Below are 18489 nucleotides of genomic sequence, written 5' to 3'. Positions count from 1 at the left end.
TTAGATGTAAAAACACCAGAGATACAACACAGCCAGCAGTTTGAACAAGTTTAATTTTTGAACAATAAAACACAAAACTGGTACACAAGTTACAGGTAACTGGTGAGTACCTTAAACATTTGCTGCACAACTGAGGAATTGAAGTCCAGCGAGACCCTTCGTCTCAAAAACACAAAGAAATGAAGGGACTCCCGTCACGCCATGCAGACTGAGTGAAATATTCCGCCGAATCATTAATCATTCTATGAAAGTCATAAATATGGAGTTGTCACAGTCTGCACATTGCCTGTATGACAAAGCATCCTAAAGTCCTGACCCATGCAAACAGGAATCCAGTCATGAAGAAATAAAATGGCAGAAAGTGGTGGGTAGGCACATTTGAGCATGTATGTGACCCAATTCCAGAGTGAAGCTACAGATACAGAGGGTGTAATGATAGCAATTATGAATCTTTTAACATTTTACTCAACTACATCAATTGCTGGTGCCTAATAAATGTAGTTCCATGGCCACAAACCGTTAAAATAAAATGCATGAACTTTGAATTCAAGATGCTGTATTTGGCATTTCAACTGATGATGCTTTGAATTCAGAGCTTGATAGTTTAAATGGGTCCGCATAGTAAAGAGATGCTCCGCTACATTATTGCTAAATGACAGGAAAGTTATCAGTTCATTTTTTCTTTTTTTGACTGTACAGATATACACAAGGCCCAAAATATCATTAGCATTATGCTGACCAAACATGAAATAGTCTTAAATTTTATTTATTGTAAATGTGTCAAGTGCTAGAAAGCTTGATGAAAATGGTAAGTGCGCACCTTTGTTGTATTATAAATTCAGGTCAGCTTGTTTGAGTAAAATTTGAATAAAAATAATAAAGTGCTTTTAGCCAGGCTTTGTCTCAATGTTAAATTTAGCACATTATCAGGTCTTGCTCGGAAAGGCACTAGATCAATTAAATGAGTGTCTGCAGTTGGCTGAAATGTGTCGATTTAAAAACTTTGATGAGTGACGATTCATTTAAGGAAAAACAAACATTTTATTTCAGTAAAAGCTTTAAAAGTAAATTAAGGAGCACCTTATTCACAGTGATGTAATGACTGGTTTACAAAATTGAGTGAAACATGGGAACAGCTCTGCTATGGCTGTACAGCTTTGTTGAAAAAAAAAAAAAAAAAAAATTACTTAGTCTGGTGTTTGTGCCTTAAGTGCAGATGTAACTGCAGATCTGAGCAACAGCGTCCAACCTAAAAATCAACATTCGCAGTGAAAACCAAAAAATTGCCATTTTGTTAAAACATTCAACATTTCAACACTGTTTGCACCATTTTCATTGCAGTAAAACCTTAAATCACAATCCCAGGCATCAATAGTTCTGCATAAGTTGGTATCTGTTCAGCTGCCTGGAAACTGATTAAACCCCAATTACATCACTGCTGATTAAATATTCATGCTGTGATGTGGTGATTTATAAAACTTAAATAATTATTTGACAGGAGAGGAATTAAGATACATCAGTAAAATCAACTCAACGTCCCTCACGTCACTTCTGAAGGCCAATAAATAACAATATTACAATCTCAAGAAAAAAAAAGAAAAGAAAAATCCTTTGAGGTCACTGACCCATATAGTGTTTGAGAAAAAACCCTTCACTTTAAAGGATATTTATGTTTTGTATTGATTTTCAAATCATTAAAACGTGCATACGCAAAACAAAAAAAGGCATCCTTCAGTTTTTAGTTTTAAGGCGGGCTGCGTTAGGATGGGGTTCCTTTGTTGATCCTGGAGCTTGAGTCCACGCGCCGGCGTCAAGTGCCGTTGTCCTGCCCATGATCAGCTTCCAAAACAAAAAAAAAGGACACACATAGTACGTACACATATGGTCCCTCGCGCACACAGCCCCCTCTTCATTTTAAGCGTTCAATGAGTTCCTGGGTGAGGCCCAAGTTTAGCAGCTGTATCGGGGTAAGTTGGGCCAGGTGCGGGAAGGATTTGAGCAGACGATCCCAGCACAGCTCAAGCAGACTGGGCACTACCAGCCAGATCTTAAACAAGGAACCAGTCCGCTTATTCTCATGGATGTTCACCACGCCACCGTGGATGTACATGCAACCGGCCTGAGAGGAAAAATAAATAAAAAATAAGAATAAATATATGAATGCTTGAGGATGACAAAAATAAAATGTAAATAAAAATGTAAATACATAAAAAAAAGTGTAAATAAAAACTGACCGGGGTAACAGCAGCACAGTGGAAATACGCAGGTTCAGGCATCACTGCAGGTAGTTTATTCCACTGGAACGTCTGCAGGTTGATTTTCCACAGGTCGTCCAGTATTACTTCACCATTGTAACCTCCACATATAAATACATCTGCCACAAACCACAACAGCAATCAAACACTGAGCTCGAAAAAGTAACGGTAAAAGAGTAAAATCTTCAATTCAACAGTTAGTTTATTAACTGACTCTACCATTTTTAATCTGCACACAACTATGACATCTCCGTGGGGCTGGGTATCCTGAAAAAAAAAGCACTGAATAAGCATGTAATACAAAACATTCACAAAATGCTTTCCTTTGTCAGATGTCAAAAAGATTAAGATGAGAATTTCATTACTTACCTATTCTTTCATGAGGCTTAGTTGTGATTTCCTCCCAGGAATTTGTTTCAAGGTTATATGCGTGTATCTAAACATTTGGGACAATTGTCACTTACAATAAAATTTCTGAATGAAATGTAAATTGTCATAAGCAGTTTGATTGGACAATTTAAGAACTATTTGCACAGGGACGTGTTTATATTTCATAAGCAAGGCCAATTATTTCCAGTAAACAAAATAAATCATGTAACATTTGTGAAATGAACTAAATTGGTGATTCATGGAAGCATTTGTACCTTGTCTAATGGGTAGGAAGTCCAGGAAGTTCCACCTCCTAGAATATATATCCTCTGTCCATCATGAGCTATCTCATGCCTATATCTACAAGAAACAAATTTAGAAGGAAGGAAGTTTGTCATATCTGCTCAAAGACTGACCTTTTAACATCAGACAAAGAGTGAGTTTTAGTAACCCTAGCTTAGTCTGTTTAAAGAGTTAGTGTCATCAATTACTCACCCTTATGATGTTCCAGACCCATAAGGCTTTCATTCCTCTTCAGCACACAAATTAAAATATTTTTAATGAAATCTGAGAGTTCTCTGTCCCTCCATTGAAAGTCTATACACCCAAAACTTCAAAATGTTCATAAAGAGATCGTAAAAGATATTCATATGAATAGACTGGTTTAATCCAAGTCTTCTGAAGAGACACGACCACTTTATATGATGAACAGATTTAATTTAGACTTTTATTCACATTTAAATATTGATCAGAGAGCACAAACAGAAGCTCAACTGTATCTCGTGAGCGTCCGTTTGCCGAATTTGAACGCTATATGTATGTTTGCTGTTTAAAGGTTTTTCATAAACACTGCGTAATACTGGTTAAAACTCTCTTCACATCCTGATAGCAATCAATAATAAAAATGGTCTAAATATTTTTTAAACATTTACATGCATCTTCTGTGGAAGTCTCAGGACTACGCAGAGTTGTAGACAGACAGCAGCCGCCTTTTACAGTTCCTCCTGAACCAAAACAATGAGCTTACGCTAAGTTCACGGCATAACTGCAGTGATTAAGCGATACCTGTCCTCGGAATTATGCATTTGTATGGCAGCACTATCAATGCCGAAATTAATCTGCAGCAGTCAGGTGGTACAAGTTGAAGTCGTTTACGTTCATTATTATTGTAATGTTATGTGCTTTGAGACATGAGGTATTTTAACTCTGCTGTGCACGTTGGAGGAAGCTTTCAAAGCTAGCTTGCTATTGCTAGCCTCTCAGAAATTGCCTACCCTACCTTTAATGTTTATATGTGAATAAAAGCCTAAATTAAATCTGTTCATCATATCAAAGCAATCATGTCTCTTCATAAGGATTGGATTAAACCCGCTTGATTCATATAGATTTATTTTACGATTACTTTATGAACATTTTTAGGTTGAATACACTTTCAATTAACGGTTACGACCAAACCACAATCCCCCCAAAAAAGTTGACTCACCGCTCCTCAGGCAGGTCGTCCGGTGGGTTGTTGGGTTTCAGGTGAATCCACTCACGTGTTGTTAGATCCAGTCTGTGAAGATCTGTGCTGTAGATGTAGCCTGTCGTACCTCCAAATACATACAGGAAGCCGTTGATTATGGCCATCGCCTGCAAAACACAAAATAGGGATCACTCATTTAATCTACATAACATACTAGAAAACATTGGATACCTTGTACTTGTTTTCATTAATAGGTTAAATCATATGAATTTGTTTGGGTTTTTGTACCTGTCCATATATTCGATTGGGTTTCTTTCCCCTGCAGTTGAGGAGGGACCAACGTTTGTATTTAACATTGCAGACGTGAACATCATTTCCGTTGTTTTCCCCGAACGGGATTCCGGTCCCGCCGAACACAAGCAGGTTATTTCCGTGTAAAACAGCTGTGACACGTACAAACAAGATGGTCAAGAGAGGAAAGAGGTTTAAAATACCTGACATACCGGTGGCTTTTTGGAACATCCTCAAAATAAAAATAAAATAAAACAATTTAAAATATCATTTTCACATTACCTGACATCGAAGCCAGCTCGGTGGGCATGAAACCCTCCGTGCGGATCTGCTGCCATGTCCCTGTGGCGAAGTGGAACCTCCACAGCTCCCTGAACAGTGGGTAGTCTTCGTTCTCTGAGCCGCCTGATTCGTCGTAATCGGGGTTGTACCCTCCGAACACATAGAGGTTGGTGTTGTCTGCTACACAGCGATGGCCACTCCGGGCCGGGGGGGCTCTGTGACCTACAGAGACAGACAGCAGCCTATTGATGATGAGACGAACAAACAGCTGGGAGGTCCTCAGTGAGTTAGCATCTGTCTTGAAAGGTAGAAGGAAAGATTAAGGATGGAGGGAAAATGAGATCCAGTGTTTGTTGCTGGGATTGAACAGTAAGGGGTCATTCACTGTGCCAAGTAAACGCAGACGTCTTTAACCGCTGAGCTCGCGTCTTTTGCACCGTCATTCTACGTGACATGCGTTGTGTGAACCAGCCCTAAGGCAACAAATTATTCTGACTAAGCACAACGTCAATATTCAAGCCTCCACAGGACAGTTCTGGAAAGCAGGAAGGAGATTAAAGACACATTTGAGTTGGTTCTTCACAAAGTCACCTGTGAAACAAAATGCAAACTGTATTATTAGTTTAGTTTAATCCATAACATAGAAACATAACCCATTCTGATTTGACTAACTTTAAGGTAAGCAGTTGGGCAATAAAATGCATCTACATTTCAGATACATACAGTGAGGAAAATAAGTATTTGAACACCCTGCTATTTTGCAAGTTCTCCCACTTGGAAATCATGGAGGGGTCTGAAATTGTCATCGTAGGTGCATGTCCACTGTGAGAGACATAATCTAAAAAAAAAAAAATCCAGAAATCACAATATATGATTTTTTAACTATTTATTTGTATGATACAGCTGCAAATAAGTATTTGAACACCTGTCTATCAGCTAGAATTCTGACCCTCAAAGACCTGTTAGTCTGCCTTTAAAATGTCCACCTCCACTCCATTTATTATCCTAAATTAGATGCACCTGTTTGAGGTCGTTAGCTGCATAAAGACACCTGTCCACCCCATACAATCAGTAAGAATCCAACTACTAACATGGCCAAGACCAAAGAGCTGTCCAAAGACACTAGAGACAAAATTGTACACCTCCACAAGGCTGGAAAGGGCTACAGGGAAATTGCCAAGCAGCTTGGTGAAAAAAGGTCCACTGTTGGAGCAATCATTAGAAAATGGAAGAAGCTAAACATGACTGTCAATTTCCCTCGGACTGGGGCTCCATGCAAGATCTCACCTCGTGGGGTCTCAATGATCCTAAGAAAGGTGAGAAATCAACCCAGAACTACACGGGAGGAGCTGGTCAATGACCTGAAAAGAGCTGGGACCACCGTTTCCAAGGTTACTGTTGGTAATACACTAAGACGTCATGGTTTGAAATCATGCATGGCACGGAAGGTTCCCCTGCTTAAACCAGCACATGTCAAGGCCCGTCTTAAGTTTGCCAATGACCATTTGGATGATCCAGAGGAGTCATGGGAGAAAGTAATGTGGTCAGATGAGACCAAAATAGAACTTTTTGGTCATAATTCCACTAAACGTGTTTGGAGGAAGAAGAATGATGAGTACCATCCCAAGAACACCATCCCTACTGTGAAGCATGGGGGTGGTAGCATCATGCTTTGGGGGTGTTTTTCTGCACATGGGACAGGGCGACTGCACTGTATTAAGGAGAGGATGACCGGGGCCATGTATTGCGAGATTTTGGGGAACAGTTAGAGCATTGAAGATGGGTCGAGGCTGGGTCTTCCAACATGACAATGACCCGAAGCACACAGCCAGGATAACCAAGGAGTGGCTCTGTAAGAAGCATATCAAGGTTCTGGCGTGGCCTAGCCAGTCTCCAGACCTAAACCCAATAGAGAATCTTTGGAGGGAGCTCAAACTCCGTATTTCTCAGCGACAGCCCAGAAACCTGACTGATCTAGAGAAGATCTGTGTGGAGGAGTGGGCCAAAATCCCTCCTGCAGTGTGTGCAAACCTGGTGAAAAACTACAGGAAACGTTTGACCTCTGTAATTGCAAACAAAGGTTACTGTACCAAATATTAACATTGATCTTCTCAGGTGTTCAAATACTTATTTGCAGCTGTATCATACAAATAAATAGTTAAAAAAAATCATACATTGTGATTTCTGGATTTTTTTTTTTAGATTATGTCTCTCACAGTGGACATGCACCTACGATGACAATTTCAGATCCCTCCATGATTTCTAAGTGGGAGAACTTGCAAAATAGCAGGGTGTTCAAATACTTATTTTCCTCACTGTATATGTTAGATGAATACACTTTTCTTGAGTTAGATCAACTCTATTATGAGTAAAGTCAATCCAACCACATCTAACCATGTTCATCCAACTTGAAATGCATTCTTGAATCTACAAATTAAAACTGAGTGAGCTTTATAATCTCCAACCAGATTTTTTTCATATTTAATGCACTAGAATTTCATAATGGGATCCAAATATTGCAGATGTAGAAGTGAATGGATTAGCCTTAAATGAACTTCTTTCACTCAGATAAAGCTTGAAAATGTGTCAAATCTATATGTACAAATACATATCTGAAGTTTGACTTGTTTAGAAGAAACATCTACACGATGGCGACTTCAAATACAACAATTCAACACAAAACAGCATGGGTAACAGTGAACAGAACACACCTGCGACACCAAATTAATTAACAACTACTAGTTCAAACCCTAATAAGCCTTCATTCCTTGTCCAGGCCTGCTTAATTAAATATTCATATTAAAGAAGCTATGGCCACTCCCCCAAACACAATGCAGATTCAGATACACAAACAGGATCTTGGCTGAAACAACTCCATTTATAAATAGGTTTTTATTCATTTATTAATTATATATATATATATAATGTATGTGTATGTGTGTGTGTATATATATATATATATATATACATATATATATATATATATATATATATATATATATATATATATATATATATATATATATATATATATATATATGTATATATATATATATATATATATACACACACACATACACAATTTATTTTTATTAGCATTATTGTTGTTAAATATATTATAAAAAAATGGAAAGTATAATATTATTAAATGTTTTGTTTCAATTATGTAATACATTAAATATATATTACAATTAACCAAAAGCGCAAAAGATGTAAAATTTCCACACATCCGTTTTTTTCCCCAGTGCACAAAACTGATAAGTTGACACCCAACTTTATGAATCTCTGAAAATAATTTATCAGCACGGTTCACAGGCCACCGAACCTACGATCACAGCATGCAAAGCCTCACCCTTGCAAATTTCAAGCCAGTGAATTTGCCTTGAAACCTGGAAGCTGTACCTGAGTGAGAGCATCGCAGGGATAATAAAGATGGGAGGGAAGTGAACAAATAAAAACTGACACAAATCAATAAAAATAAAAAGGATCAACACACATCACTTACAACCAGATGAACACTTTGGCCTTTCCCGTTATTTTTTTAAACACCCAAGCCATCCTGCCCCAGCTTTGCCCCCAATGAAGCTTAGCAGAAAGAGCCCTGGCAAAAAGAGCGGTGGTCTTTTTTCTTTTACACCACAGTGAAGAAGAGCAGTTTTGAAGAGAGGGAGGGTGGGGACAGCATGGGGGAGGCCTCCAGACTTCTCATGTGGGTTTTCTTTTTGAAGTTCAGTTAAAGGCAGACATCGCCTATTACCCACCTTCTCTTAAAAACCTGTTAGGGATCCGTAGACTGGGGCAGGGCTGGCCGAGGAGTCTTCGAGCTTGTACCCAGGAAACTCTCTTCTTAGAGCCTGTTACCACAATTACCGCAGTCAGACAGACAAAATAACAACAACAAAAGGACAATGGCAAAATAAAGAAAAACATAAACAGACAAACACCCTGCCCATCACTCAAGGGGTCAACAAAATGGGTTTGGAAGTAAAAAAAGGCTAATGTACAATGAAGTGAGATGGTATGTCACTTCCTACATTAAAAAAACAACGACTTCTCACTGCCACACGCCCCACAGTTTAAGTAATCTGTGCTATAAATAACCATGAAAAACATTAAGAGACTCATTCAAAAGGACCACAAAATACTCGACAGAGTTCAACAGCCCTAATACTCAAAGCAAAGCAGAATGAAAGTCCTTTGGTACCTGTGCATGAACAACATATACCCAGGATAAAATAGAAAACATGCACAATTGCAAAAAAAAATAAAAAAATAATAAAATTATTTAAAAAAAAAATATTTTTGGCATAAAATAAAAATCTATAATTTTGAACCATACAATGTATTGTTGGCTATTGCCATAAATATACCCATGTGACTTATGACTGGTTTTGTGATCCAGGGTCACATATATAAAATGAAGATGCTGTTACAAAACACAAAAATATTAAGCAGCACAAATGTTAGCAATATTGATAATAATAGCTAAGAAATGTTTCTTGAGCATCGAATCAGCATATTAGAATGATTTATGAAGGATCATGTGACACTAAAGACTGGAAAAATTCAGCTTTGCCATCACAGGAATACATTGCAGTTTTACTTTTTTTGTAATAATATTTTTGTAATAATATTTCACAATATTACTGTTTTACTGTACTTTTGATTAAATAAATTCAGCCTTGGTAAGTGTAAAAGACTTTTCAAAAACAATGAAAATACTAATTAAAAAAAAGATAAGGATTTCCCACACCTTCTTACCAATTAATTTCAATGATTTTCCCACGCTCTCTCATGATTACTGGATAAGGATTTTTACAATTTTTACATTCATAGTCAAAGTAATTTAGAGACTAGCTTTTTTTTATTTATTCTATGACTTATCCAGACCTGGAAAAAATGATGCTCACTGGAACTCTGTTTAAATGTACTGTGTTGATATGTCTGGATTCAATGTTTGGAAACACTGATAACTGGTTTGCTTAGGTTCAACAGCAAATAAACGACAATAAAAATGATGGATGCATCCCAGTAATGTTTGACAGAGCATTGTCACGTGGTTTCTAGTGGATTATGTGTGGTAAGAAGTCAAAAGTCTCCCCAGGTGTGAGAACACATGACGTAAGCCCCTTCAAAATACAAACTGAAGATGTCCACTGAAGACAAACTGCAGGCCATGACGATTACTACAGCACCAAATGAAAAGCAAGTCACATGGTTCGATTTGAGGTTTTTAAGATTGCCATATGCAAATCAACATCTGAGGGCTACATTTACAGTGAGTGAACCGGCTGCCTCCAACTGAGAAGTGTGTATTATGCATGACGTGCATTGTGCATTAAGCCCTGCAGCTTCAAAACACATGTTTAGGACAACCTTTGAGTAACATAATGCGTTCTAACTCAAGAAGCCTGTGGCGAATACATAAACTCTTGTTTGGTGTAGATTTTGCGCAAGTAAGGCGTTTAATAGCTCTTCATATAAACAGGAAGGAGGATACAGATGGCTAGAGCTGCAGGTATTCTGCAGTGATGGGTGGTGTGTGAATATCATTAAAGTCCTAATGTCACACTGCAAGTACTGTTTTAATGCACCACAGCTGCCTGAAATTATTAGTGTATGTCTTACTGCTGAAAGATAAAAAAAAAGAGAAGTATTTACACCGTGACTCTGAACAGAACCAGACAGAGTCCAGCTTTTATTTACCCATGTGCTGATCTGTGGCACTATTAACAGTCCAAACAAACGGCCAAGTGAAATACATCCCTAAACTATAAACATCACACTAAACATGGAGTAATTCTGTATATAAGCCTTGCCACATCCATTCTTTTTACTGTTGGTGTGCATTAAAACCCATTTAGTCTACAACTTTTAAACGGAATTTAACTTTTACGTTTAATCTAGAAATACAAATAAATATTTCAGTAACAAATTTCCCCCAAACTTGCATTCATTTAGTCGATCACTATGTAACAAGTACAACATGATTGCAAACAGGTTTGCTTATTCAGGGCTGAAACGAATTAAAACTGGAAACCAAGAGCATAGAGTTCAAGCACTAGCTGCTTTTAAATTTATAACAACTGTATTGGCATTATTTGAACTTTATAACAGTAACGTTAGTAGAGCTTGGTCTGTAAATCAACATTTAACAGATGCATTAAAGAGAAATGCTTAAACTTCACTTGACAAGACGATCAAATACTTGATAAAAAAAGCATTAAATGCAGATGTAAATTATTAAAAATATTCATATCACAGTCAAATAATACGTCTGACATCAATAGCTAAATGCAAATGAAGCTGTCAAGCTCCATTCCCACGCTAACCGTATTTAACGCAACTTTTTGACGGTAAAGCCAACATCAAATGACGACTACAAAGCACAGACTTTTGCGAAGTTAAATATGTGATACACATCATAATTAATAGATGCGAACTTGAAAAGTTTCTAATAAAAACAAAACCATTAGCGATACGGCTAACGCTAGATGCTAGCATCGCGAGAGATGTGAAATACAAAATAACTGTGCTTTATATTTATGACAGAAATTAGATAGAAAATTAATTTTTCTGGAAAAAAATATTGTTGTTTCTGTGCTTATTCAAGCGGTTTACAGAGTCCTCACTGACCTGCGGCTCTTATCGGAGGCCTTCCAGACAGCCGCTCGAACTGATTGAGTCTGTCCGGGCTGTGTGCTCCTTCTGCGGCAGACATCGCTCCAAAAATCACGCTGAAATCATCCACCTACACGCACTCGCAGACAACGGGGTTTCCTTCAACAGACAGAGGTATATCGTAGAGCATAACTCAGCCCATTCTCCCCGGAAAGAAAGAGACGCTTAAATTAAATAGATGGACCTGACCGGGTCTCCTTTGCAATGAATGTGAAGGCAGAAACGCTGGTGAATTGAACACATTCAAGATGGCCACCAAAAAAACACATATGGACGGTTTTTTTTATGCATTTCAAGATAAAAGTCTTCATGATAAACGTCAAACTTTAAAATCATGAAGCCATGAAATAAATGCTGGGTGTTTTGAGTTGTACAATTTTGGTACATTTGAATTAAATACTTCAAGCTGACCCAAAATGTCCAATACTACAAAAATGCTGTAGTTTGTTGTATAAACCCTGCTGCATGTACATTTATGTTATATATATATATATATATATATATATTTTTTTTTTTTTTTTTTTTTTTTTTAAGTCACCATTATATCAAAATGTGCATTTTTTCTTTTTTATGGAATATAACAGTATTTATTATAAATAATTTTTCAGTGCACATCATTATTTTTTCAAATTCAAATTCATGTGCACACTTTGAAAGGTTACGTCAAGGGATTTCCTTGATCATCATCAGTAAGAAATGATGTCAAATATCAAACAAAATTTCATGTCAAATGTCATACATTACTTTAAGAATTAATTGTTTATTTATTATATCTCTATAATATAATTAAGACTAATTGACTAATTGTCCTAAATGTACCTGCAAAAATTATTTTGCATATTGATGGCAGCTTGTATTTTGAGGAGCACTTAAGAGATCTTTTTACAACACACACTGCGATTTAAGTTTTCACCCTACAAAATGAGACATCATAATTTTTGTTCCCAGCTCAACTCAAGGCCATCAGACTGCAGTTTGAATAATATAAAAGGAACTACTCACAATGAGTTGGACTGTCTACAAAAAAAACAAATGTCTCTTACATTAACTGTATGTTCTGCACAAACTAGCTGAGTGTGTCAAATGTGTGTATTGCACCTTTTTCAGTCTATGAATCACACTAAAGAAGCATCAATTCATAATTCAATCCCCATATTTACAAGCTGTATTATGTGGATAAATCATATATATATATATATATATATATATATATATATATATATATTTTTTTTGTTTTTTTTTTGTTTGTTTGTTTGTTTGTCTCTGATTAAAATAACTAAGATGTTAATGAGAAGAACAATTGTCATCATATATTTGGTGAACAAAACAAGCTTGGTCATGGGTCACTACAATTAAATTATTATAATTTGGTGTTAACCTGTCATCAAAATAAGAAATTTAGCAAAATGACAGAATGCTTCTTAAATGGTTACCACGCTACACGTTTGTAATGGATGGGGCGGAACTGTGTAAAAATGTTGATAATTGATATCTTGCAGTGGGAGTGTTTAGAGACAGACACCGAACATGGCGGCGCTCGGCAGCCGCGCAAATCGCCCAGAAAACGGCGAAAAACAAAGCAAATCTCCTCTCGTGTCTCCCCTGAAAGTGCGAGAACTTCTAAACGAAGGCGTAGCCTCGGAAGACAACGTGTTTAATTGGTAAGAGTTTCATTATAATGAGAGAGAAGTTACAAAAAAGTGACAATGTGCGGGAGGAAAGCAGAGCAGGGGTGGTGAGCAATTCGACAATCGGTTAAGTTTTTACTGAAAACCCTGATGAAAAATGTAACTTAAACCGGTAGCTGTGTTTTTGAACATAGTAGATGGTACCAAATGGACTTTAACTGATGCAAACTGCTTTACCATCTTAGCAAAATCAACAAACTAGCTAAAGACCACCAGCTTAGATAAGAAACAAACCACGTTACCCGAGTCCCTGTCAACCTGTAGATAGTTTTTAACTGGTCATTTGCTGGTGCAGGCTTTTCTTAGACCAGCAACAAACCAGCTACCAGCTGGTCAAAATGTTTTTATTTATTTAAGCATGACAGCTGGTCTTGGTATACTACCTTGTTCCAAATCACATCTCAAGATGTTATGGGTTTTTTTCCCCTGTAAGGAGTAAGTCACTTGGGTTTTACTTATGTGTGGAAAATACAGCACTCGGTTGATTCACTTTTCTCTCCATATTTCAGTTCGCAGCAGGATCCAAACACATTGCCTCCAAATGGTCTTGGGAAAGCTCCTTGTGAGGCAGCAAACAAAGAAGCATTTTTCAACAGAGTAGAATCCTACTCCATATCCTTTTGAGTGTCGCTGTGAAAACATCAGGGTCAGTGCCTGAAGCTGGATTTGAGAAGGCAACAATTGCATGTCTGTTTTAGACTAATCAACTCAGTTGTTGGACTTTTCATTAATCCTTGATTCATTTCAAGATGTTGTTTGTATTACACGTCTAGTTGTTTGATTAATCTGAATGAGAAGGTCTTTAAAACCTGATAGACTTAGTCACCATGAAATCAGAATTGACAGTTCTTATTTTTCTTTTATGGAATATTGTAGTTTATTATTAAAGTCCTGTCCTTTTATATCAAAATTTGAAAAAAAGATCACAACTTTGGTTTCATTCATTGCCTTTGCAAAAAAAGTCCTTAACATAAGCACTGTCTGAAATGGGCCGGAAAGCCCCGTGTGCTCTCGCCGCTGAGATGTGCACGGTACGGCTGGATCAATGTAGACTGTGATATGTTAAAGTGTTCTAGTTGCCAGGCTTTTCTCTGTGCATCAGTCCAAGCAACCTTGGACTTCCAGAAATGTAAGTTTTGCTCTGTTTTTATTATAGAGCGAAGCTATATTTTGTATCTGCACACACTGACTTTTTATTTTCACTTTTTTTTAGATGAAGGACGGATTTCGGAGTTGCTAAAGCAGCTTCAAACGCAGCATGAGAAATTCTGTTCCTGGCCAGATTTTCCATGTCCAGGTATTTTGAGAGGCTCACTAGTCGTCTGTGTCTGTTTAACATCTAACTCAATCATTGCTATCAATAATGTCGTTTGTGTTGCAGATCGCTTCTGGATGGTTCCTATTAATGAGCCTACGATATTACTCGGTGCCTTTGTAGACCGTTTCAAGAGTGCTTGCCTTCTAGAACTGCAGCTGCCTGCTATGAAGCCAGAGCAGCTCAAAGCCATGGTATTATTCTTTATTCTTAAAGGGAAGTCTATGAAGGATTCTTCTATGCATTCATAATTTTGGATTTTCTTTTTCCTCAGACCTTAACCGAAGATGTTATAGGTGTCCTCCTACATTTGATTGAAGATGAGCAAGTGAAGCAAGGTGGTTCTCCCTCTAAAGTCTCATCAGATCCACTCTCTGTACAGGTGGCAGCATGCATCATAGCCCTTTGTGGTTGGGCAGCCAGGTAAAAATCCAATCAGTGACTTTTGACTTCTTGCAGAACTTTCGGGTTTTATGTCATTCTATGCCTTGTTTCCATTTAGCCCGTCACTACACATTATGAATTTGCCCATCCTCACTTGTTCGTACTGCATGAGAAAGGTAGGGATGTGGAACTTCTATCAAATGGAGACTGTTTCAGAGGGTGAAAACCCTCCGCAGTCTCCAACATCTACTACTGCCTTGACTCCAACTCAAAGCGTAAGTGGGGAAAAGGGGATGCCCACCTCACCATCCCAGTCCCCCACTCCATGTCGCATGAAGCTGCGTAGTCAAGACTCCACACGCTCTGAGCAGGTGAGTCTTTCGCATTTTGAGATTGGTTTGTCTTGTTGAGTTTAACTTTAAGACTGGGAATGACCATTATATTACTTTGATGTTGTTCAGTCCACATCCATCTAAATTGTCAACACTGTCTTGTGCATATAGATGGACACTACATCATCCCCGCAGGTTCTTCGCACCAGAAGCAGAGACTCCCCTATCCCACATGATGAGCTTCCAAGCCCCCTGTCCAGGGGCAAGAGACCAATGACCCGCCGCAGGGGTCAAGGAGAAAACCTGGCCATGGATGTGTCCTCTAGTCCACAGCGAAAGACAAAACGCCCACGTCTGTCATCTGCCAGTGGCTCTGTAAGGACTATAATTATGTATAAATTGCTGTTATTATTATTATAGGACAATATAATATATTTCATGCATTTTATTTATCTGCATAACCTGATGTCCTAATGGCATATTTGTTTTTAATGACCCCACAAGTTCGATTAAACCATCACGTTTTCAAATTTGAAATGCCTAAGCCTGTTTTGTTTTATGTTATAGGAAGGGCCCATGCACAGAAATATGTTTGACCCAGTAGCCCAACACCGAGACTGGTGTCCTTGGGTGAGTGTGGGAAGAGAGGAAGGCAATCTAGACGGCTCTGTCTTTGTTGGCTGTGAGGCAGAACTCCCTCAACCAGGCTGGAAAGCAGCGCTCACCCTGTTCTTATCCATGAAAAGAAGCCTCAGTCCAGTAGGAGCCAGCCCATCTCAGGTGAGCCAAATATGACAAACTACTATTTTGTTGAAGCTAACAATAATTTTTCATCCCTCTAACACTGTTTTTTTTATTATTATTTTTTTATCTAGGGTCCTCATGACAAATCAAAAAGGGTGTTCTCGATATTCCGACAGTGGCAGGTATCTTCCCCAAGCCAGTAAGTTGCACTTTGGAAAGTGGACTGGGAAACCCTGGTGACGTTATCCTAGTGGTGCGCTGTCCTTTGTAATAATGACAGTACCTTCATATCAGATTGTTTCTTGATAATGTGAGTCTTGTTTACAGTATTGGGTTTGGTTGGGAAAGGGACGGTAAATCCACACGGATCAAAGCAGCCTGTGCTGAAAGACCTTGCCTTGGAACAGGAAAGCCCAGCAGAGTTCTTCTCAGAAATTATAACTTTAACACACTGTTTTGAATCTGGGTCTGTCCAGTCTACATTCAAACATCAACAGACCAGTGGCCAGCGCAATTTACCTTGCATGGACTGCCAAATAGTCCTCGCCACCTCAGGCTTTAGGGTTTTAGCCTAATTTAGGGAAGCTTTAGTGAAGCTCCTAGACCTACACTGGAAGACATGCTAGTTGTATCATCGCTGGACGTTGTTCAGATTATAGATCAGCCAAGGATTTTTCTGCATTGTTTGAGTAGGTATATGATATTTACTTCCATAAATGTGAATGGGCTGAATCTCATTTTTAAAGATGTTTATCCCTTGTCTTTTACCCACATGCCAGCTAAAATAGATGTCATATTTAGAAAAGAGTGCCAATGTAAATGATTTGTTTTTGGATCAGTTTCTCTGTAATTGCTGCCTGTAGTGCCCTTCATCATGCATGCAATTCTTGGCATCTCTGCCTAATCTAAATAAACATATTCCTTTTGCTGGTTTTCACTATGTATGGTTTTTCATTATGTTGTCTTAAAGGGATACTCCACTTTTTTAAAAACATTTGACTCCTATGGCTTTTACATGCTTGTAAAATGCAATATTACGTTCCTTAAAAAGAATGGGGAAAATGTCGTTTTATTCTTGTTTACTACCAATATTGAGGATTAAAAATGGAACTGTTAAAGGAAAAATATATATGCATAAAATAAATAAGTTCGGTAGCACAAGGGGGCTGTGCCCAAACTGTCACCGTAGACAAAAAAACTACAATTTTACAGATGTACTACAAATTTGAATCGTCCACTCCTTATGACAGCCCGAAACACCGCATAGAAAGAGGAATGAGGGGTACACCTTTCGTCGCGCAGACATGACGTCATCGGCGGAGGGATAGATAGATAGATGTGAGAGAGAGCTGTGCGGGCAGAGGACTACCAGTGCTATCCGCTGCGGACAGAAAGTGGAGGGCGAAAAATAACTCTCGAAACGACAGCTTGCCGTGTGCCAATGTGCAAAAATATACAGTTTCGGTAGAGGCCAAGGGATCGGGAATCAGTCGCAGAAGATTTGAACTTCGGTCATCTGAAAGAGGAGTGTGTAAAGATGTCGTCTCCAAGTCCGGGCAAAAGACGAATGGACACCGACGTGGTGAAACTGTATCCTTTAAAATATAAACAACAGAATTACTGTAAAGCTACAGCCGTCAAATACCTCAAATATTCACGAAAACAGCCCGAAAACGCTTTTCTTGTTGTTTTTAAACCATTCGGGGCGCCCGTCTGGTCTGAAAAACAGTTGTCAAAGCCAGTATAATGGTTTATTGGATGGTGATCAGCTTTTGACAACAAAAGTGTTTTGATGGTTGTCAGTGCGGCCAGCAACAAAGCCAAGATTTCTAGACGTTAATTTCTCAAATAACATAACTCAACCTAGAAATCAGATTTTTCTCGACGGGATTTGTTCGTTGTCAGTGTTCAAAGGCAGAAATGTTGAGGATTATTTATAGCAGATATGTTGCTCTGTGTCCTTTGAGTGTTTTGTCATCGCTTTTCTCTTCAAATCCACACCAACGCTTGACATCCACAGGATTTAAACACATATTTATATAGATACCAATCGTATATCTATATTTATATGATATCTGACAAAACCAGACGTGTTTTTGAGCAAAATAGTGAACGTTACTATGCATTTGGCCTGCTAGCGAGCTAGCACAACCTCACAAGCCAGTTATTTATTTATTTGTCGATTGTTTTTGTTGCAGTTTTATAATCAGAATAGACATGTGTAGGCCTTCCAAGAGCTTTTAGCACGGATTTATGTGTATTACACGAAAACAATGCGATGTTTATGCACAGATCGTTGTCTTATAGACGCTTATGATATAGACGCTTTAAAATGTTTTTTAAATAATAACATCCGAAATGACATAAACTTCAAATTCAGCGTTATTTTATAATCCTGTCTGAATGTGTTTTTCTCTTTCGTGGAGGATCCATCTTGTTTTTCTGGCTTTTGTTAAGGTCGAATGTTCTCGTTTTGGGGGTTAAATGTTTTGACAGGAAATTTAGCTTCTATTTACCACCTTTCTTTTCATGCTTTTAAAGTTGTTGCTACAGTGCTTGGGTGCGGATGTTTGTCTATATGTCACTAGTCCATAAGAATCCCTTATGGTGTGATTGACACAGCAAAAGTTTTGTAGAGTTGTTTTTCGTCTTCTTTTGCTCAAGAGTTCCATGGCTATTATGT

General features: G+C 38.1%; 3 protein-coding genes across 5 annotated transcripts in view; 2 read left to right on the top strand and 1 right to left on the bottom strand.

The window, feature by feature from the left end:
• Positions 1–35: 35 nt before the first annotated feature.
• Positions 36–11608, bottom strand: klhdc10 (kelch domain containing 10). Of its 2 annotated transcripts, XM_084113049.1 has the most exons (10): positions 11299–11608; positions 8424–8516; positions 4663–4884; positions 4378–4532; positions 4108–4256; positions 2900–2984; positions 2625–2691; positions 2475–2522; positions 2235–2374; positions 36–2119 (listed from the first exon to the last, which is right to left on the bottom strand). In XM_084113049.1, the coding sequence occupies exons 1-10, from the start codon at positions 11381–11383 to the stop codon at positions 1910–1912; spliced, it is 1254 nt and encodes a 417-aa protein (XP_083969175.1). In that variant the 5' UTR covers positions 11384–11608; the 3' UTR covers positions 36–1909. The 2 variants fall into 2 exon arrangements, with proteins under 2 accessions (XP_083969175.1, XP_083969176.1); XM_084113050.1 differs by lacking the exon at positions 8424–8516 and having other exon boundaries at positions 11299–11582.
• Positions 11609–12843: 1235 nt separating this feature from the next.
• zc3hc1 (zinc finger, C3HC-type containing 1) lies at positions 12844–16748 on the top strand. 2 transcript variants are annotated; one of them, XM_084110737.1, is made up of 11 exons: positions 12844–13004; positions 13541–13643; positions 14010–14160; positions 14245–14328; positions 14413–14540; positions 14621–14769; positions 14849–15101; positions 15234–15437; positions 15630–15842; positions 15938–16005; positions 16134–16748. In XM_084110737.1, the coding sequence occupies exons 1-11, from the start codon at positions 12871–12873 to the stop codon at positions 16264–16266; spliced, it is 1620 nt and encodes a 539-aa protein (XP_083966863.1). In that variant the 5' UTR covers positions 12844–12870; the 3' UTR covers positions 16267–16748. The 2 variants fall into 2 exon arrangements, with proteins under 2 accessions (XP_083966863.1, XP_083966864.1); XM_084110738.1 differs by having other exon boundaries at positions 15938–16153.
• A 373-nt stretch (positions 16749–17121) lies between these two features.
• ube2h (ubiquitin-conjugating enzyme E2H) overlaps positions 17122–18489 on the top strand; it is a 31901-nt gene continuing 30533 nt past the window's right edge. The window contains exon 1 of the mRNA XM_084111854.1: positions 17122–17396. Coding sequence (XP_083967980.1) covers positions 17344–17396 — 53 coding nt within the window. The 5' untranslated portion in view covers positions 17122–17343. The remainder of the gene's footprint in view (positions 17397–18489) is intronic.

The sequence above is a fragment of the Abramis brama genome (genome assembly GCF_963993115.1).
Source record: "Abramis brama genome assembly, chromosome: 4".
Lineage (NCBI taxonomy): Eukaryota > Metazoa > Chordata > Actinopteri > Cypriniformes > Leuciscidae > Abramis > Abramis brama.
This window is presented reverse-complemented; position numbering and strand designations above follow the sequence as displayed.